At 38.6% G+C, this 22,025-nt stretch overlaps 1 protein-coding gene across 1 annotated transcript; it reads right to left on the reverse strand.

Moving 5' to 3' along the window:
* Positions 1-1,479: 1,479 nt before the first annotated feature.
* EREG (epiregulin) lies at positions 1,480-21,341 on the reverse strand. Its single transcript, XM_008510521.2, has 5 exons — positions 21,011-21,341; positions 9,798-9,884; positions 7,564-7,687; positions 6,830-6,979; positions 1,480-4,928 (listed from the first exon to the last, which is right to left on the reverse strand). Exons 1-5 carry the CDS (start codon positions 21,078-21,080, stop codon positions 4,847-4,849), a joined length of 513 nt encoding a protein of 170 aa, XP_008508743.1. The 5' UTR covers positions 21,081-21,341; the 3' UTR covers positions 1,480-4,846.
* Between the last annotated feature and the right edge of the window lie 684 nt (positions 21,342-22,025).

Genomic DNA, 22,025 nt, shown 5'->3' on the forward strand with positions numbered 1-22,025 from the left:
CTTAGTGAATCCATGTTGGAACCAAATGAACAGCACTTATGTTTTATGTTTTGTGGCCATTTGGGGTAAAATATATTCTAGAATTGATCAAAGTCAAATTTAGTGCCTATAATGTCCTCCTTTCAAAATTGTGATATTCTGACTCTGGTTTCATGAAATCTTTTTCCTTCTGTATAATCTCTTCAAAATGATCAATTCTGCCATCGTTGTAAAAAGTTTAGCATAATCATCTTTGAAATTACTTGAAAATGAGTCCTTCAGCACCTCGCAGAGGATGATACCAGGTTTTTGGCCTGAGATACAAGAAGGATGGAATTGAACTTAATTGAGATAGGAACACTGAAGAAGAAACAACTTTTCAGGGGAATGAGTTATTGATCATGTTACCTTTGAATGTCTAGTGGACATCCAAGTGATGTTACGTGGGTAGTCAGATGATGAAGTTTGGAACTCAGCAGAAATATCGAGACTGGGAGTAATCACTATATAGATGGCAATTAAAGGCACAAAACTGTATAAAATAAAGTAGGGAGTGGCTATACAGAGAAAAAAGTTCCAAGATTGAGTTGTGGGGGCACTCTAGGATTTACAGATCAGTGGTAGGGGATTGGAGATATTAAAGAAGGTCCATCATGAGACTAAGAAGCAGGTGGAAAACCACATGAGTGTGTCATCCTGGAAGCCAAGTGCTAAAAGTGTTTCAAGAGTTCGTCTCCTTTACCCTCTGGGTTCTCAGACTTTGAACAGAGTCAGTCTGATCGTGCTGTGAGATCCCAAGAATTTCATTTTACAAGAATTTCTGTTTCTCCCAAGAGAACTCTAAACTAGATCTCAGATTAACTCCACGTGATGGTTCTGCTGCCTCTGACATGGCCAGAACGGCAGTGGAACTGGGGATCAGAAAACTTGTTTCTCATGCCAGCTCCACCTTTTATTTATCCTTGTGACCTGGGACAAATTACTTTACCTCCATGTAAAGTGGTCATTGCTATGCCTCCCTGACCTATCCGCAGGCCAGCGAAATGGCCTAAAGAGCTGATAAATGGATAAAGCCCTCTATGGGTTGTTGAAGAATGTAGCAAGGAAGCCATCGTTGTGATGGAGGTTCAGAGCGACCAATGCTTCCTGCTCTGAAGGCCCCGGGAAGCCAGGCCTCTTGGTTGGGAGATGCTAAGGGAATCATGAGACACGCTTCTGGCTGATACGTCCTTTCAAAAGTTGCTTCTCAGTAGGACAGCTATAATCTTTGAAAATAGACTAACACCTAGAATTTCATAACTAATGTGGCTTCTTTTATTTCAAAGAAATTCTTCATTATGGTAGGCCATAAAATATGATACATTTATTTAATGCTTTCCCAAAGTAAGATCATATGTCTTTATATCTAAACACATTGTAGTCCTGTCATTGCTTTGAAGCCCTTTAATGTGTTATGGAGAAAAAGAAAAAGAAAAAAAAAACAGAGACTATGTTTATCAGTGAAGTTCTTTATGCATGGTGCCGAATGCATTTTTTATTTTTAAATTGTGTTTTTTCCCCCAGTTCCCAACAAAAATAAATAAACGTTAACAATATCTTGTAAAGTATCTATATTCTCCTTCAATATCTTAAGGTACACAATTATCAAAGCTGATATTGAACACAAACAAATTGATACAATTCAGTACTCTGATAAAATTCACTGTCAAATAAGTTACTTTAAACTGTATGCAATATAACTTTATGTTCCATAACATCTTTAACATAAACTCTATACCAAAATGGCTCTTCAAACTTAAAAAGTGCAATTACAGAGTGCAAAAAAAGCAAAGAGAAAAATACATATCTTAAATTTAACATCATCTAATTTGAATAACAGATATGATTTAGATAAAATTATTCTTTAGTTAAAACATTAAAATGTACTCCAGAACACCATTTATACAAGTTGTTACCCTCTTTCTCCCATATGAATAAGAGGAGGAAAAAAACAGAAAATATTGGGCAGCAAATTAAACACATCTTTTTCCCCAAAAGTCTACAGCATGGATATTGCAGCAAAACATGACAAAGTGGATCAGACACAAGTCTTTAAAACTGCATTATTGAAATTAACGGAAATTAGAAACTAGTATCATGCATTTGCTACATAAAAATTGATGGGCTATGTGACAGCATTTGAATTTAGCTAACTCTCTTCTCAAGAACTCAAAAATAAAAATCTGGGTTAAGACATAGTCATAGCAGTGCACCATTTTTCCCATTGCTTTGACTTTTGGCAGAGAGAGCAAAAAAACATCTAGGAGAACATTGAACTCTATTGCATTATACATGTTTAATATACTACATAAATCTCAAATTTGATGTTAAACCTTTAGTACTAACCATAGAACTTTATGTCCTTGGTCATAGAGAGTGTCAAATGAGTTATTGTGTGGCCTTGGTGGGAAGCCATAAATTATGCATTGGATTTGCATTTGTTCTCAATATGTTGGATATAAATAGCCCCTTCTAGAAATGCGTATAGTGAGAAATCTGTAAAATGAGGAAGATAAACTAAATGTGAGCCACAATCTTTCCATTGTTTTTAGGAAACATGAACTGATAGCAATCATCTTTTTATGTTTGCTCAGCATTATCCTCATTAAAACAATTATTTTTTACTTATTTTCACTTATAAAAAACACTTTTGGTCATACCTTTTTATTTAATATTCATTTATAAATATAGATTTAACTTTTACAGGGGTTCATTTTTTAAGCATTCTTAAATAAAGATTAAAAACACCCCAAACCACATACAATTAGTTATGTAATACGAATTGAGATGCTTAAGAAAAATAATATGATTTGCTTTTTGTGAATAAAAGAAATGGATTACAGATGATTTCTGGGTTAGTCAATAAATTTTCTTTGAAACAATCAAAGTCGCTTAAAACAGGCAGACTTCCTTTACACAGAGGAGGTGTCGATGGGTATGTGCAGGATTTAAAATGTGTTCTTACACAGCACATTTGACTCGGCTATAATAAATAGGAAACAGAAATATCCTTTGGGATCTCACCGAATTTTATTTTATTTCTCTTTGTTTTTGTTTTATACATTGTTGATAGAGCAACAAATGACTATAATTCTGATTGAGCTCATGTGTACATGTGCGTTTGCATATGAATAGGCACATACATATACACATACATATACACACACACACACACACACACACACACATGCAACCATATATATCTATGTTTGTTTTGTCTGTTTGCTGCCCTAATAGTAAGGGACCAGATCCAAGACTTTGGAAGAGAGTCACTTGAATGCACCAGGGTATACAACACAGGGACACATACAGAGGCAAGCCTTGGCACCTGGCACTTCAGAGATGAGCCATTGCTTCCACTTTCTTTGTTGCCCTAGCCTAGGCCAGGAAAAAATGTGGAAGAATAGACCCTAGCTGACCATGTGTGTGAGCCTGAGAGACTCTACCCAAAGGGCTAGCATTCAATGAGGCAATCTCCCAGGAGATCTGGCGGTGATGACAGCTGTGGCTCGCTATGTAGTTACCTCAAGTACCCTTATGAACTCACTGAGACCATGGGTTCTGAGCACAGGAGAAACCTTAGTCTCTTCCAAAACATAAAAGACAGAAAACAGGACCCTGGTTTCATCTCAGTCTCCATAGGAAGGTGTGGTTAAGTCTCTAAATTGTAAAAGCTTTCAAATGCATTTGTTCTTCTGGAAAAATACACTATAATTAATTTTTCTTATTTTTCCCACTTCCTGCATCAGGATTTAATTTTTAATATGTAATTTTAAATTGCAGAAAAAGCTGCTTACTGCATTGTTTTAAGTTAAAACTCTCTTGCAAAGAAAATGAAATAACTGTATTTCCATCTTTAGAAATACATGGAATGATTGTCTTAGATTATACTTTAAAATAATAACTAGTCCATCAAATTTTGGACTATGATTTAACCTTAGAATTCTTCAACAAAGTCCTTATGAAAGTAAATACTCTTAAAAAGAAGCATAAATTTTGACTTCAAGTGTGGATTTTTTTTTTAATTGTCTTAGGCGCAACAGTTACTGCACATAAACTTACTTTAAAAAGAGAAACATTGTGAGGCTACAACATACCTGCTATTTATATAAAAGCTGGTATAAAATTAGGTTCTCAATTCATTCCACTCAAGGAGAATCTATTAGATGCAGGAGTTGTGGGGTCGAATAGGGAATGGCCCACTTCCCCTCCAGGCAGATAAATATGGAGTTACAGCTGAGGATGGGGCTGGAGGGAGCGCAGCTCTCTCCCAGGTGTAGCTTGTTTCAAACAGCTAGTGTTTAGCATGTGATCTACATTTGCGTCTCCCCCATTCCCATTAGCATCATGTGTTTAATACATGACACAGTGGTGTCGACTCATATATCAAACTATGAAATAGTCAAACCAATTATCATTGATTTGAGGAGTAGAAAAATATACTTATTAAATTGATTTGACCATATATTTAGGCTCACAGAAATCTGTCATTTTTTGACACTTTCTGAGCAACGAACTGGGCGTTGCTCACTCCTAAGCGTTGTGCAGCAAACAAAGCAGTTTTGAAGCTTTCAATAAAGCATTTAGTCTGAGAAATGATTTCTTACAAAAATAGTGATTTTCTTTCTATATTAAATATTTTGTGTACATTATACATTAACAAATAGTCCATCAAAAATAAAACAAAAATAAAAACTTTTCCAAGTATTTTTAAAAAAACACCATGTTGTCTTAACACATTGTCCAACATAAATATTATTAACAAAATAGGAATATTAACATAATCTGGCATGCTGCGCATCCCTGTCCGTAAACTTGATGGCACCATTCAGACTTGTGGCAACGCTGGATCCCCTGAGGTCACCCTTTCATATTCTTTCTTTGATTCTTTACTTTTTTGATTTCTGTACCTAGAAATATCCAGAAGTGAAACTGTCAGCACTGGAGTTAACAGTAAAGAACAAAGTATGTTAACAAAAGAAACAAATATATGGACTTAAAAGATACAGCAGCATAGTGTTTCCAAAAGGACAAACGTGAATAGGTTTAGGTTGGACATGAGAAGAAAAGGAGGGAAGAAGGGAGTAGCGTTCTGTGGTCCAACAGTTTGGGGAGGAAATGGTGAAACACAGTTAAAGAAGTTCAGAGGCTTTTTAACAAGATCATGAAAATTGCAAAATTCCAGGAGAGCATGTGACCACATTAAAGCCTTGATTGTTTTTTTTTCTCTCTCTCTCTTTCTCTTCCTTCTCTTCCCTTCCATTCCCTTGTCTTCACTCTCTCTCAGTCTTTCCTTCCTTTCTTCCTTCCTTCCTCTCTTTCTTTCTTTCAAGGAACTAGTATTTTGAATACTACACTACATTCTAACCGTCACACTGATATAATGTTAACATCAATACAAACAAAAATAATTAATATTTATTGGGCACTAATTAAGCAACTGACAACATTCTAAGTGCTATACCTTCATTATTCATTTTATCCTCACACTTATCCATTATCATCCTGATTTTACAGATGAAGAAAGTGAAGTATAAATGGGTTACACAACCTGGCGAACTTCTCCCAGCGAGGACTCACGAATCTATCGTGATTCAGAATCTTCATTCATTCAAGCTATCTTCCCAATATTTTGAGTTCATTTCCTACCCATTTTGGAGATGAGGCATGTAGCCTCGAGGAAACCACATAATGTCTATGCTTAGTGGAAGAATAAGATTAGAAAGCCTTTGTTTACACTCCATTCTGCCACTTGTCAACTCCATGAGCTGAGGCACCTCAGTTCGCCTCTCTAGGTCTCATTTTCCCCATCTTTATAAAGGAAAGGACTGTAGTCAAAGAACTTTCAGGTGTATTTCAGTTTTAATAATATTCAGTTCTGTGATCATAACTAATTAGGAAGGCCTTATGATTTGATAAATACTTGGAATCGAATGGCAAAATCAATTTAATTTTAAAGTAGCATACTTTCAGGCCTTCAAAAGCAGAAGTACACTACTTTCAGCAAAAGTAAATAATAATAATAAAATTCACTCAAATCTATCCTGAACAATTTGTACCAGCTCCAAAATAAAAAGGATTTCTTGGAGACATTTTAAGGGCAGCTGTTACTAACTAGTTCACACTATCCCATGCCCTGGTCCAAACCCTAAAAACTGCCAGTCTGATATACTGTCAGTGGTTCCCATGTCCACTCTACTTTTTCTCAGGTGCCAGCATACGTCGGTATAGTATCACACATGAGGAGGGAGTGTGACTGTTTTGGGGGACTGACATGAACCATTTTTTACAAGTAAGCTTTTATAATTGTCTAGAAACTCATTTCTACCAGTCTGTCTTAAATTTTAAGATCCTAAGCCTCTGGGCTTACTAATTTACAAGACTGTGTTTTATGAAATTCAAAATTTCATACAAGTGGCTAAGTATAACATTGACATCATGCCTTTTGGATTACTTTCACATGCATTATCATGTTCAAAACTGAAAACAGTCCTCTAATTAATGCAGGATAAGGATTTCCATCTGTATTTTATAAAGGAAGGAACTGATTCTCCAAGTTTGACTTGCATAAAGCCACATAGGTAATAAATGACAGCTAAAAATAGAATCAAATTAAGATGTTCTGCTGCTAAAACTTCTTCACAAATATCATCAGTGCAGAATCGATTATCCCTCTAAATAATACATTGTCCATATTTGTAAGCATATATTGTAATTTATAAGTAAATTATAAGTAATAAATTATAACAAGTAATTTATAAGTAAAAATAAGTAATTTATAAAAGTAGAGTGTTAAAAAACACTGGCTTACCATCTGCAGAAATAGTATATGGAACCGGCGACTATGACCAAAAACAAGATAACAAGAATCACAGTCAGAGCCACATATTCCTTGCTCAAGGGCTGTTGGACAGTTAAAAAGAAGTGCTCACATCGGACGCCAGTGTAACCCACTTCACACCTAAAGGAAAATGCAAGAGAAAGATCAATTATTTAAAAAAGAAATCATAATTATGAATTAGTTTTGTAAGAACTAATCTCACACTGTAATGCAAGAAATCAACAAGGTTTGCCAAAAATTGTAAAGAAGAAGTTAAAGATCAACCTTGAAGCTGGGCCGACATTGATAAAAGAGCTCCACATGGCTCTCAAGTTAAATTGCAATATTAAAATGACAGTCTGGTTCAGACTGACTATCTAGAATAGTGTTTTATAAGTTTTGTAGGTTTGAGGTGCTTTTCGTCTAAATCAATGAAATCAGTTCTTAAAACAATGGCTGATATATAAGTCATTGAAAAGATGAAAAGTGGAGCTGCTATTGTGGGAAGTGGGAGAGGGGAGCGCCCGAAGCTTCCCCCACTCTGCATCCCTGAAGTTTCTTTACAGCTTGATAACTACTATCTATTTTTAAAAATTCACTTAATAAAGTTCCAATAGAACATATAAACTGCAGCCCATGGAAATATACAATAACTTCAAAAAATAGAACATAGAGACGTATGGGTTTAAAAACGTGTTTTTGGTTTTTTGTTTTGGGGATATTACCTGCAATAATTTTCATTCATGTCCACCAGGAAGATGCATTGTCCATGCAAACAGTAGCCATTCATGTCAGAGCTGCACTTCGTTATTGATACTTGAGCCACACGTGGATTGTTTTCTGTCTGAACTGTGAAGGAAATGGAAAGTTGAATATATTCTGCTGCCTTCTTTTTCCCTCTTCTTTTTTTTTTTTTTGCTGAGGAAAATCCACATCTGTTGTCAATATTCCTCTTTTTTTGCTTGAGGAAGATTAGCCCTGAGCTAACAGCTGTGCCAGTCTTCCTCTACTTTGTATGTGGGTTGCTGCCACAGCATGGCCAACAAGTAGTGTAAGTCCATGCCCAGGAACCAAACCTGCAAACCTAGGCCACCAAAGCAGAGTGCACCAAACTGTAACCACTGAGCCACGGGGCTGGCCCTCTGCTGCCTTCTCTGAAGTATTAATCAACCTTTCATATTAGCGACCATTGAGCTACTGTAACAAAGTAGGTCAGGTGCCAATCAGTGGAGGAGAATTTTCAGGAGAGGGAAGTTACTCTTGTTATCACAATTCCCAGGCCAATAAACAAACAACTGACCCCAAAGGAAAATGTCCAACAGACTAAACGAAACAAAATAAAACCTGGGAATTTAATCCTCAAAAGACAACCTTCAAGGATAGAAAAAGTAAGTTTAAGACACAGACAAAAATCATTACCCTCTGCTGTTATTCACTGATCCAAGCAAAGTTTGTGTAATTTTTTCAAATCTCAAAATTTATGAACTTTTGAGCCAAATTCTGAAATTCATTACTCCAAAAGCAATTGCAAGCTGAGTCCATAAATTAATTCAAGAGAGTTTAATTCTATAGTGAGATTTAAGCTAGTAAGTCTTGTTCTAGTGTGCATTCCCAAATTTTTGAGGTTATTGTCAAAGAAATCAAAGTCTCTCAACATCTCTAACGAGACCTGAATAAACCCTGTGTTAAAAATGTCTGAGGTAGGCAAATATAATATTAAAAATAAGAGCCTCATTAGAAATAGTGTTGCAACCTACTTGTAAAATTCACTTCAGTATGTTTTAATTTAAAAACGTGAAGGATGCTTATGAAGTAATCAAAAGATAGCATCTTGATTGCAGTATTCTTGCTCAAATAACTAAAAACAAAAAGGGAAGGAGGGAGACCAAACCTCCAGAGAGCCCAATGATGTAAGAGGACAAGAGAGAAGGTGAAATTATCGTGGAAAAGACCCTGGTTCCTTAGGATAACGCTTGACTCAGTAGTTCAGACGGAATACAAAGCAGATCTCTCTTGAACCACATCCAGGGCCTTCTAGGGTCCTTAAAGGAAGAAGACTGGGCGTCACTTTATTTTTGTATCCCTGTGCTTCAGCACAGAGTTTGACATGAATTAGCATTGCATAAATATTTTCTGAATGAATGCTGCAACTAGAAAGAAAGGACATCATTTGTTCCTTTTACAAAAAATAACAACAACAACAAATACATTGATTATCTATGGTGGTGTTGTTGTTGTTGGTGCCAACGTGTTGATTCCAACCCCTACTGCCCCTGTGTACAGCAGAGATGAACCCTGCCGTCTTTTTGCCCCACTCTCTCCCCTTCTGGTGCTACATCAGACAATGCTCTGCTGCTATGCATAAGATTTTCGTGGCCAATTTTTTCGGAAGTGGGTGGCCAGGTCCTTCTTCCTAGCCTATCTAGTCTGGAAACTCTGCCGAAAATTGTCCACCATGGGTGACCCTGCTGGTATTTAAAATACCAGTGGCATAGCTTTCAGCATCACAGCCACACACAGCTGCCACAATATGACAAGCAACAGGTGTGGTTCCCTGACCAGGAAATGAATCCGGTCCCAGTGGTGAGAAGCCGAACCTTGACCACCAGGACTGGCTATCTATTGTAGAAAGTTTAAATTTTCCTATATTGCCTGGGATTCAACCCCTAACAATGGTTTCACATCATAACTCTGGGGACTGGACGAAGGGAATCTGCTTTTCTTTCTTCCCTATCTCTTTAACATCAAATCTCTCTATATAACTAGATGCCCAGTCTGTCTCCCACCAGCTATTCCTTTATCTAATTTTTCCAGATTGCTAGCTCATAAGGGGGTTAAAAAAATCCTTTCCTTAATATAGCAGCTACCCCTTGCCTTTTTCCACTGTCACATATTTAGAGTCACATTTCAGTCAAAAATCTGTCCTCCTTTGCTGCAGCACTGACAAAGTTGGGCTTACCTAAGGCTGTGCAGTTGTCTTCGGACTCTCCTGGGATACACGAAGGGATCACGGTTGTACTGAGAACTGCTTGGAGAAGATGGAAACCTATTGATGGAGGAAAATCAAATACACAATCAATCCTTCAAAGAAAGAAACTCTGATCAGATTTCCATACAACTGCAGTATTTATGGAATTGTTATAATTTGATCCATCAAAACCATAAACAAAATAATTCATGGAAACAGGCTTATAATTAAAAACAAAAGAACTCCCAGCTCTTCTAGCCAAGGGTAGAAGCCTTGGCCTTACATTCACACTCCTAGATTTGAGTTGCTCTAAATGTTTCATGGCCACCTGATTTTGAAAACATCCCTGATTTTGAAGTTTGATTTCCTAAGAAGTTTAGCAATTGGAAAATTGGGGTATTTCCACTGTTTTACTCCATGATGTGTTCAAAGCAATCCTCCAAAGTAGAACCTATCACAAAAGAAGGCTTCAAATAAAAATCAAGTTCTATTTATGGCAACAACTAAACAGGACTCTGAACCTAAGGTACATTCATTGTTGATTGACGTGCTTAAGTTGCTCTTTGCATTGTATCAGGAACAAAAATAGATTTTAGTTAAGAAAATGCAATCTAAGTAAAGTCAGCATCTATCTTATCTAATATGGGACAGAACACCCATACTACATGAACCACACTGAGCCCTCGAATCCAGTTTCTGTGAGGCCAGTAAGAGTCTGAACACGGTGTTTCATCGTGTGTCTCCACGGAAAAGATGAATGTTGGAAAACAGGCACTAGAATGATTCAAGTTTCTGAATTCCACAGAAAGCCTAAGAAGAATCCTTTTAATATTTTCCTTACCTTGTAGAGTTTAGGGGAGAATTAGATGAAGTGGTATTTTTCTGAAATGCCTAACATACCAGAGACTTCCATCAGTGTTCCTTTATCCTCAACATGCAGCCATTTAGCAGTATATGTAGGTAGTGCCCTCTACTGGTCTAATACAAGATTACAAATCTCTTTGCAATTTGGTATTTTAAAGGATAACTTGGTCCATGTAATAAAGCATTTTATTTTATTTTTCTCAGCCAGAGGAAGCTTGAATCTGTTAAGCAAATTGTCTATCCTTTGGATACTAAAAAATAAATTACATATCAGCATGATTGTTTGTAATTTTATGTTTCAAACTTGATGCTTATAACCATCCTATAAAGTAGTCATTAGCCCCAAATCAGCTCAGTTAAATTAAATGTCTTGTCCAAGACCAATAATCTAGTGACCATAGAAGACAAGAGTTACGCATCTGTCTTTTGACATCAAGGCTCATAATCTTTCAATGATTTGAAAATACTTTTTGAAAAGTTTAGAATGATCTCCTTCCCACTCCTCATTTCTCCTACAATATAAATGCTGCTTCAATTGCTCTTATAAGAAAAAAAAATCATCTTTCTTAAATGACAAAAAATGGTTAAACTTTGGGTTTCATCATTGGTTTAACAGAGATTTTAAAAAGGTGACTGTCCACATAGCTTTCTGTGGAGGATGAGCTAGAAATGCACTCAGGCCAGCTTTGCTGTACTTCTCAATATAATTGTGCCATGCAGTCTCACGACTGAATTAAACCCTTTAACTTATACAGTCTGTTCAACACAAACTGGATTTCCAAATGTGCGTTTTTATATCCCTGACACTCCTATTCCTTCATGGTTCTTCAACTGAGGAAAGCATTGGAGGAGACATTACCAATTCTCCCACCACCAAAGGGGCCAGCCAGGTCCATTGTGCAAACACACATTGGGAGCTCATTTCTCTGTCCTTTGCAGAAATCAGAGACTAGCCTTTCCTGTTTGGAATTGCTTACAGCTGCAACCCATGACTATTATAGAATCTAGCTAATTGCTTTGTGGGGTTGCTTCTTGGTCTTTTTTTTTTTTTTTTAAGGTTTTTAGTAATTGTTGGTTTTTCCACTGGTGGAAACTTTGTTCCAGTTTGTCAGGCCACAGGTGAAATATTTGTCTTGGTGAGTTAAAGAATGCTCAGCCCAGGGTGTGCCTCCACGAAAACTGGGCTCCCCTAACCTGTGACGCTCCCTTGGACACAGTCCATTACTCGGGATGGTTTCTGTGAGACTTGCTTCATTAATCCAACATCCGGGTATTTTACAGATGAAATTGTAAATAATTTTAAATACTTCTCTCAAGCATTAGACTACAGTTCCGTCATGGATGTATGTAGCCAATGAAATAGCAAAACTGGTGCTAAATCTTGTGTCCATGTGCACAGATCTATTGCTTTAAAACAGTGGTTCTCAAGCTCTCCTCAACCTCACCTCTACTCCAGGCCTTGCAAACTGGGGTAGAGGGGTAAGTCGGGGTGATCAGAAGATTGAAAAAGTCCACCATGGGAGATTCTGATATCCACCACCCTGTCACCTTTAAGAATCACTACTCATTATTTTAAAGTCATACAGGGAGGGAATAGATTCTAAAGTCATATCCATTTATTTCGTGAATCTTTCAGTTTTTCATGACTTTAATGTTATTTGAAATAACAATCGCTCTATGATTCAATTGCAAATATTTTACTAATGTTTTGATCCTTCACTATGGGTGCCGGCTAAGAAAATAATTCACTACGATACTAAAGATTTTGGATAGTGTCAAGATGTCAGAAAACAGATCTGGCAGCAAGCTTTACACTGGTAACTAAGATAGAGGGGAATTCTGCACAAGGGGACCTGGGGTAAATGATCTGTAAATTCAAAATTGGCAGTGGGAACCTCTGTTTCATCAAGACTCCTTTAGAGGTCATTTTTTCTGTCAAACTTCCAAATGATTTTAGGAAGTTGAGGCTCGCCTATTCATCTCCCCACCATCACCTTTCAGAGATTGCATTTCAGTGCATCTCAAATGTGCCAGCAGGAAGTGGGGCTGGTGACTCAGAGGATACAAATCACCTCTACCCTGTGAGTCAGGGGAGAACCCACACCCTTACACAATCTTGGGGATGGCGTGGGGGAGGGGTTGAGTACCTCCCCCCCACACCCCCCCCCCCCGCCCCGAGAGGGGTAGCACTAAACGTTGTGGGACCTTATCGTGGCCCTGTCATGGGCATTAAGAAGTCTTTGCCCAATAGTCAGGCAGAATGCCAGATGTAGAAAGCATCCTTCTTATTGCACATAGTTTCTCTGGCCTTGCTTCCTTATGGCCACGCTGAGGGGCTCATCTAGAAGGAAGCTTGGATTTGGTGACTGGCTGAGCAAGCCAAGTCTGCAAAATCAAATGCACTTCTCGGAGATAAAATGGCTCTCCTGAAAAACAATCGAGCAAATAAAAATGACCCCACATTAAAATGAGGCAGGTTACAGAAGGAAAGGAATGCCCTTGCTTTTCTAATTTAACCTTTTAGAATATTTAGACCAGAACAGCAAACTCATAATGAATCATAGTATTTGTCCAGCCTAAACAGGTAGCAAAATCCGCTTTGTTCACACTTTTGCTGTGGTCATACGCCAACCGACTCACAGACTGTTCCTTTTCTACCTTCTTGCACGGTAGTCTATAATTTTAGGATTTGTCTTCAACATAGTAGGCTTGTTAGGTCTTGTATACTTTCAAGGAGGGAATATGCTTCACCATTTCCAGATGCCTTTTTGTTTCAAGTTAAATCGCACTATTAGATAAGGTCTTGCTTCATTTTGTTTAAAATAACTGTAAACTCTTTATCACATCAGATACTGAAAAGAACTAGTGTCAGCACTTTCTAGTAATATCCTCTTTTTCATGCATATATACACACACTTAATAAACCCTGCCGTCTACTGGCAATCATTCTCTTCCTACAGTTTTTCAATGTTAACTTTATAACTAAGCTACATTAAAAACTAAATGTAAAAACTAACTATAACCGTTTGAGGTAAAACAGGATGAAACCAGAGGCTGATATAATAATGGTTTACAAAACAGTATTCCTTTTAATTTTGAGTTTTAAAAGACAGCCATAGGATCTTCCTTGTCAAGTGGCAAGAAAAGATTCAATAGGCTATGTTTTCAATTCATAGGTATTAAATTATACTTTTCCATTTGGTAGTAATTTCTAAATCACACTTCAAAGTGCTCATATATTTTAGTCATCATACAATGCTATCCCTAAAGATATCCAAATATCAAGAATCAGTGAGTCCAAATATAAGGGTATAGTTTACTTTACCCTAAAAATGGATTTAAACATGTATATCTTGTACACACGGAAGTGTTCTCATAATGAAAGAGAATGCTTGTCAACTCTTGTGTAAAGGGTTCAATTTATATTAATCTGAGTGTTTTGGAATTTTGTGACTAAGAGCTCTAAATATGGGACTTGCACCCCCTAAATGCCAAAGATTCATTTCTAGATATTATTTCAAATGTTCTATCGGAAATACCTTTTTTTCTTCAAGATAATGTTACATGGGAGGTTCTTTTTATAACCTCTCTACCTTCCCTTTCTTCCATCTTGCTTCTCCCCACACCTATCCCTACAGATCCAATTGAGAAATTTGAATTATTATTACTTTATTGTTTCAAAAGAAAAATGCAACAGTTTGGATTACAAATGTTTTCCATTTGCCTTCTTTTCATTATGATCATATTGTGGCCTGAAGCTTTGAATGCTTAACAGCATTTATAGAAGTATATTGATTATTATATCATGGCTTCTTTAGAGAAGCCTGTTGCAAAAATAAATTTGAAAAAGGATAGAGTTTTAATCAGAGAGCATCTAATAAAAGAGGAGAAAGCAAGAACAAGAAGATAATTTTACATAATGCAACTAGCACCTTGGAAGCTGCTAAGAAATTTTATTTTGTGAAAATACATTTTTGGTTAACATTGGAGACCCCAACTTCAGTGAGAAGCACATATGCATCTGTGGAATGACAGAAGGGTGGCAAAGGCTGACTTACCCCCAATAAACGGAAAAGAAGGAGGAGAGTAGCTTAGCCTTTTAGTAACTACATGTTTCAAATTATATTTGTTCAATAAATATCTATTGAGATTTTTCTATGTGCAAGATATTGAACAAGATGCTGAAAGGAAAATTGATGCAAAAGACATAGCTCCTGTCCTAAACAGAGTTAATGGAGCTAGACGCCTGGGGGTGGTGAGGAAAGAAGAGAATTCACAGATAATGCCAAGTTTCTGGCCAGAAAATATCAAGGAGGGTGGTGATATTAAAAGAGAGGAAAACACAGGCAGGTCAGCAGGTTTTTGGTGGCATTTGCAGCTAGTAGACATGAAAGGAAGACATAAGAAATGAAGGAATTGGAGTTTGTAGTTTATGTATCACTTATTTATATTTGTGAGGCACTTTTGAATGCAGATCTTAAGTAGAAAGAATAAGAATGGAGTTGATGGAGTCTATTTGAAAGGCATATGAGGAAATATGACCTTTATAGGCATAGGGGCCATTCATATGTTCCCAGGGAAATAGTATGGAATAGAAAATAATAGAACTTTGGGAAATAGGTGGTAAGGAGTAGATAAAAATGGCTAAGGAAATTGGAGAAAAAAGAAAGTGCAGTGTGGTGGGAGTCAAGAGATCAGAGTTACAAAAGGAGACACAGAGTGGTCAGCAATGCAATGATTGAAAAGAGTAGGAGTGACTCCTTCATGAATAAGATTCAGTCTTATTCATGGTGTATTCATGGTGAACGGTGCTAAAACCAACAATAAAAATTGCTAAATTGATTTTTCTAACACTAGAATCGGTTTTATATTTGCATCCAGCTTATCATAAAGATTAATTTTATTTGTCTTGATAACTCAAAAACCGATTATTCAAACTATGAATTATGACAGGCAATATGTTATACCAATGGAACACACATTAGCCTGGTGGTTCTCAACCAGAAGCAATTTTGCCAACAAAGGACAGTGTCTGGAGACGCTTTTGGTTGTCACAACTGGGGGGGGGGGGGGGTGCTACTGACATCTAGTGGGCAGAGACCAAGGTGCTGCTGAACACCTTGCAATGCATAGAACAGCCCACGACAAAGAATGATCCAGTCCGTGCGAATAGAGCCAAGGCTGAAAAACCCTGCCTTAGACCATGTGGTTTGGAATCCAGTTCTAGCTCAGATACTAACTTTATCCCCCAAAAGCTCCGTTTCCTTATCTCTGAAAACAGAGACCCAGGAGTGGGGTGGAGTAGAGGGGGGAGGGCATTTAGATTAGATTACTCTAAGGTTCCTTTCATTTCTAAAACAATACCACTCTTTCTTTCACTGATTATCCATCATTCAGTCGTATCACTGCTCAGTCACATCTCTTTTTCTCTCTCTCTCACACACACACGTAGTGTGTGTAATATACACTCAAATTCTGTTAGGTACACCATCAGGGAATGCAGGCTATAGTAAAACAGAGAAATGGGAAAAAGAGGGAAGAAAGATTATTAGACTTTATCGGAAACAACAGAATTGAATTTTCAAAAACCACTGCTTAGTCTCAAAATATTTTGCTTCTCAACTACATTATCAAAGAAAAACTGGTTGAGTCAAAACATAGTGGTGAGAACTCTGAATAAAGTATCATTCTAATCATCCATCTAACAAACGTTTATTGACTGTTTCATATCAGTCTATCACAATATGAATGATAAAAGATGAGTATAGCACCTGTAAGGAGGGACCCGGCTAGATTCACACTTCCAGTGCGATGTGACAGGGCAGGATGGGAGGAGCGAGCAGGAGAGGTGCAAAGGAGGGGTGGAGGGGTGCAGGCTGCCCACCTACTTTTGAGGGTGGGAGACAGGTGGAAGGGGTTATCAGAGAAGGCTTGTCTGAGGAAGGGACACTTTCCTTCGGTCTTAAAAGATGAGTAGAACTTTCACGCAAAGTGCAGAGTGAGTTGGGAGGGTACAGCACATTCAGACGTGGAGCCTTACATGCTGGGCAACTCACTTATTTTTAAGTCTATTTCTTCATTTGTAAAATGGGAATATTAAAACCTTTCCTGGCTAAAAGGGAGCTACTGTAAGGATCAAATGAGGCATTTTGTAAGAAAGCACTTGAGGAGGAGGAGGCGGATGATAGCTCTAACTTAAAAGTGCTTTTTATTATTTCCTAATATCATCGTATTTATTAAACTCATATACAATAACCTGGCGACATAGCTATTATAATTTCCTTTTATAGATGAGAAAACTGAGGCTCCAAGAAGAATAAATGTTTGTGAAAGTATGAAATAAAAGAACTGGGCTGTGAAATCTGTATTGTATACACTTTCTATGTCTCAATTCAAAACTATAAAGTTTCACATATATAAATGTGTGTGTGTGTACATGAGAGAAAGAGGCTTTTTCTCTCATCCTAGAATTTTCAAGAATATCTGTATTTAACTCACTTTCATGCCTCATATTTAAAATTCAGGATTTTTGGCCTAAGAATTTAAGGGTTAAGATATTTTTCTGGACAATCAGCAAAATGTCTTGTGTATTATAAATAGTATCCTAGTTAATTAAATCGTTACTTTAACCTAGAATGTCACTGCACCTTTATTTGCCCTGTAACTAGACACCCAGTCTTACATAAACTGCATTGCTGGAGGACACTGAGTCTGTCGCATTACTTCATTTTTTCAAAGGTTCCAGAATTGCCATACCAAGGCGATGGGTGTCAGGGCGCTCCTCCCTGAGGATCTCCCCTATGACAGCTTTGGGGAGCCTTCCCATTGTCTTCCATGGAATATTCCCAACAGCATGACAACCATATTAATTAGACCATTTGCACAGGCCTATATTCAGAATGAAGATTGACAGATGACGAAGCTACACCTTAATTTACAGTCTCTTTGAAGAGGGTTTCTTATATGACATTTGCGTCTCTTTGTTGAACATTAACCAGGAAATGGAAGATTCTTGTGCAAAAATGTACAGAAGACATTCAAATTCAATTTTTCTAAAGTGACTATGTATTATACATTTTTTTTTAACCAAGGAAGTATGTCTATTTTCTTACTGTTAATGGAAATGTGCTGTAGATTCCACCTTGGTCCCTTATCGATACTATATTCAATTCACAATAATATAAAAAGGATACAGGGAATAAAAAGAATACAGGGAAAAAACAGGTATCCTTCTCCTTGACTGCTTTACTTAATAAACATCTAGGAAGATATAGAAATAAAGGCCCCAGTCTGCTGACATCAATGACCGCTTCACAGTAAAAGTCCTTTCCTGGGAACTGTGTTGATCAAAACTGCTGAGTGTAGGTTAAGTGAAAATTCAACATATTCTAGCAAAATTTAAAACAGTCCCATGTTTTCTATGCCTGATTTTGAGTGATACCGTAGAGATACCATTTCTATTCATATGCCTGTCCTCATAACAGGTTCTAAGCCCTGCGGCTGCCCCCAGACTACTCTGGAACTTCTCTTCTAGAATCTGTTGTTTTTATTATGCTCCTGATAACCCAGAGATCCTCTGGCTCCTTACACTTTGTTCCAGAATGACCTTGCCATTTACTATCTCTAAGTCTTTGGAAGGTATTTGACTTCACTGAGCCTTAGTTTCTTCATTTGTCAAACTAGGCTAACCATACCTACTTCATACAGTTATTTTAAGGAGTAAATGAGATGATATATGTAAGGCACCTAACACACAACATGGTCAGCTCACAGGAGGCATTTAGTAATTGTTAGCTCCCTTCCCAATTCCTGGGTTTGGGCCCTAGTTACTGAACCACACACCCGAATTACCCAAGTTGTTCATATGGCAAGATGATGCGGAAGGCAGCTAGGGTACCTGGGTTAAAATCCAAACCAGAGAAGCCTGTCATTACGTTTTCTACCTATGATGTGTCATCTCAGGTTGTGCGAACGCTCAGGCAGCTCATAAACTCTCTTAGTCAACTAAAGTTCTGGGATGAGCCAATGTCTCATTGAGATCAGGGCTTCTCACATTTCAAGAAAGAATCTTTATTCTGCTCAATTCTCTGTCATTGTGCAATGAAGTAGGGATAAATTGTCTTAGAGATGTCATTCAGGAACACGCTCAAAACCCATTTGGGTAGCAATGAAAATGTTTAATTTTAGATCGAAAGCCCCCTAAACATTAATTGCAGAACTCAAGATAAAAATTTCTCCTCTTTGAAACAATCACAAGATTAGAAATAATAATTCAGCTCTAAAACTATAGATTACTTAGAAATGCAGTATCTAGTTTGGGGTCCCTAACTCTCTTACTTAATGTTCAGTAGACTAAAAGTGCCTGCAAAGCCAGGTGTGAACTTTCTCAGGTTAGCACTGCATCTCCATGGGACCTTGGGTCATAGTTTCCCAATCTATAAAGCAAGAACCTCAATATCAAAAACTTATTAAATGCAAAAGTAACCAAATGATTACGTGAGTAGCAATTTACATCTGCATGTGTTGGAGGCAGAGGGGAACCGAAGGTGTCCATATTTTTCCACAGTCATAAATATATATAAATTCCACAAAAAGCAATAATAAAGTGTTTGCTGAAATCTAAAATAAATGTCTCCTTCTTTTGAAGGATAGACATTTGGGAAAAGCATTTCCGGTAATATTTTGTTTGGTAGAAAAAAGGTAGCTTTGCCTTTTTTCCATGTGCTTTAGAATACGGCTATTGGACTTGCATACCTGAATGGAGTGTAGAGATACGATATAGAACTTCAAACAGGAACTTTCCTGGTGGTAGAGAAATATCTAAACAAACTGGGAAAACAGAAACTGACCTAGCTAATTTGGAAATGGGCTTGGCAGCTGATGAAATAGATGAACTATAATTAAGTAATGCAATAAAGGACTTAAGCACTTTCATGACAACAAAAACACACACAACACACAAGCTAGGTGGGTAGTAACCAGGTTATTCATAGGCTCTTGCTGTCTGAAATTAGAATATTCAATGAGTGGCCCAGAACAGACATTTGCATTGTTCAGATGCAACCTTACAGGTGGAAAAAAAAAAAAAAGCGCTAAGCCACTTGGACCTCTAGGTTCATTTCCAGCTCTAGGAAGACTGTCACCTTTCTGATTTTATTCTTTTCACAGAGACTTCCAAACAAAGACAGCAAAGCCACATTATTTACTGAGAATCTTCTAGCAAATCATTCTTAGCACAGTTTTGGTAGAAACCAAGATTGCAGTTTCCACTTATATTCTTGAACTTGGACAAATTAGTTCCAACTATGCACGGTATGCATTTTATTAGGTCTCCCCACCCTTGAGATAAGGCATGTTGAAATAATGATTTAACTGTCACATCCTGCACAGGTAAAGTTAGCTCGTTAGGGAAATTCACCTCCTTGCAACTCCAGAAAGAATGTGAGACTGGCAACTTTTATTTCCTTATTCAAATATTCATATACAGCTCCAAATTTCTCTTGAAGTTTAAGGAATTAGGGAGAACAGATTTTGTTTTCAAACCAGGTTGGCTACATAAACGTTTTTTTTTTCCTGCCCACAAGAACAAAAGCATCTCAAATAGAAAGACATGTACTAAAGCGCGCTCAGTGATTACTCGCTTTGGGGTGCAATTAGCAGCAAGTGAAAACCGCCCGGCCAGCCTCTCGCAGCGCGGGCTGCGGGGACCGGAAGCGCAGGTGTTGGGGTCCAAGGGCGGCGGGGAGCGTCAGGACCTGCCCACGTTCCAGGTCCGCGAGAATCGCGTGGGATTCCGTCGCGCCTGGAGCTCTAGCAGAGTTGGCACTGGCGCGTGCCAAGGCCTCCGGAAGCTTAACCCGGCTTGATTTAGAAAACTGAGGGCAAGACAGAGGAGGAAAAGCATTTCTTTCCAAAAGGTCTATTAGGCGCGGGTCCAGTCTCTACTCCCCCACCCCCACTCCTCTCAACACGAAAGAACAACATTTGAAATATCAACAGTGCTTCTCAAGTCTTTGCGTTTCTAGTACTGGCAAATTTTCAAAAGAAAAAACAATAGCTTTTCGATTTTTTATTTTGCCTAATAAGGAGCTAAATTAATTCATGCATAACATATATACCGATAGCAATTTATCAATGAAAGGCATTTTTAACACTGATTGCCTCTCCGCATTCCACTCCCTTCCATCCTAGGTTTAAGGGAAAGATGGACTCAGAGTAACAAGAGACATCCTTTTAAATGGAGTGCACTTTAGCTCGGTGGAAAACTCCCTACTTGGCAAGCGACAAATGCACCCGGGCCGGGGCGGCGGGAGCGGCCGGAAGGAGGCGGCCCGGCTTACCCAGGGAGAGCAGCAGCGCCTGGACCGGGCCGGCGCGGCGCGGCTGCATCCCGCTTCCCACGGCGAGCATCGGCGGAGCGGGCGGGCGCGAGGCGGCGGGCGGCTGCGGGCAGCGAGCGCACCGGCGGGCGGGAGCCGGCGGGCCTCGGGGCTGCGGCTGGAGCGCGCCGGAGAGCCTGGAGGGGCCACGCGTCAGCCGAGTCCCTCGGACACCGGACCTGTCAGGCAAGTGAGCTCAACTGCCCTGCGCTGCGGCCTTTATAAGTCTGGGGAGGGGCCTGGGGCCGAGGACTAACTAGCGGGGTGAGGTACAAAGTGCCCAGAGTTTCATAATCAGCCCCGGGGAAGGAGTGGCCGGAGGACTGTCCGGATGTCATCCTCCCCGTCAGAACACCTGAGAGTGGTTTAGGAATGAGAAAATGCTCTTCTGGTTAGCCTCGGACTACTCCCCAAACTTTTCCATCTCCCTCTGACTCCTGCGGGAGGAGGTGGGGAGCGTGGACCAGATGGATTGGTTTGCTTTGTGGGGTCACCTGCCTGGGAGTGGGTGGTTTTAGTTGCTCTGGGTGACAGGCATAACTTGAATCAAAGTCAGTCTTCCAGCTAGGGCTGGTGTTCCTAGTACGTGCTTTTGGAAAGCTGTGTGCGTGAGTGAATGACTTGTGGACATTCTTGAAGTTTGTCCGTGGCTCAAGCGCTCTCCTCGTATTCATACCAGACACCACCCAGAGGTGCCTTTGGTATCCACACCTTCCTTCGCAGCCCCTCTGCTTCCAGTGTGGTATAGTAGGCATTTATGGCTTCAAAGTCTAGTACTTATCGTGATGATCATTTCGTAATGTATATAAAAATCCAATCGCTATGATATGTACACGTGAAACTGATACTGTGTGTCAATTATACTTCAATGAAAAAAAAGATCTAGTAATTATGAAGAAAAGCCCTAAGTTATCTTTTCTCTGTCCTATTTACCATCTGGCAGCCTGCTGCTTTTAACTTCCCCAAAATTTGCTTT

Source organism: Equus przewalskii, chromosome 3 (assembly GCF_037783145.1).
Source record: "Equus przewalskii isolate Varuska chromosome 3, EquPr2, whole genome shotgun sequence".
NCBI classification, from domain to species: domain Eukaryota; kingdom Metazoa; phylum Chordata; class Mammalia; order Perissodactyla; family Equidae; genus Equus; species Equus przewalskii.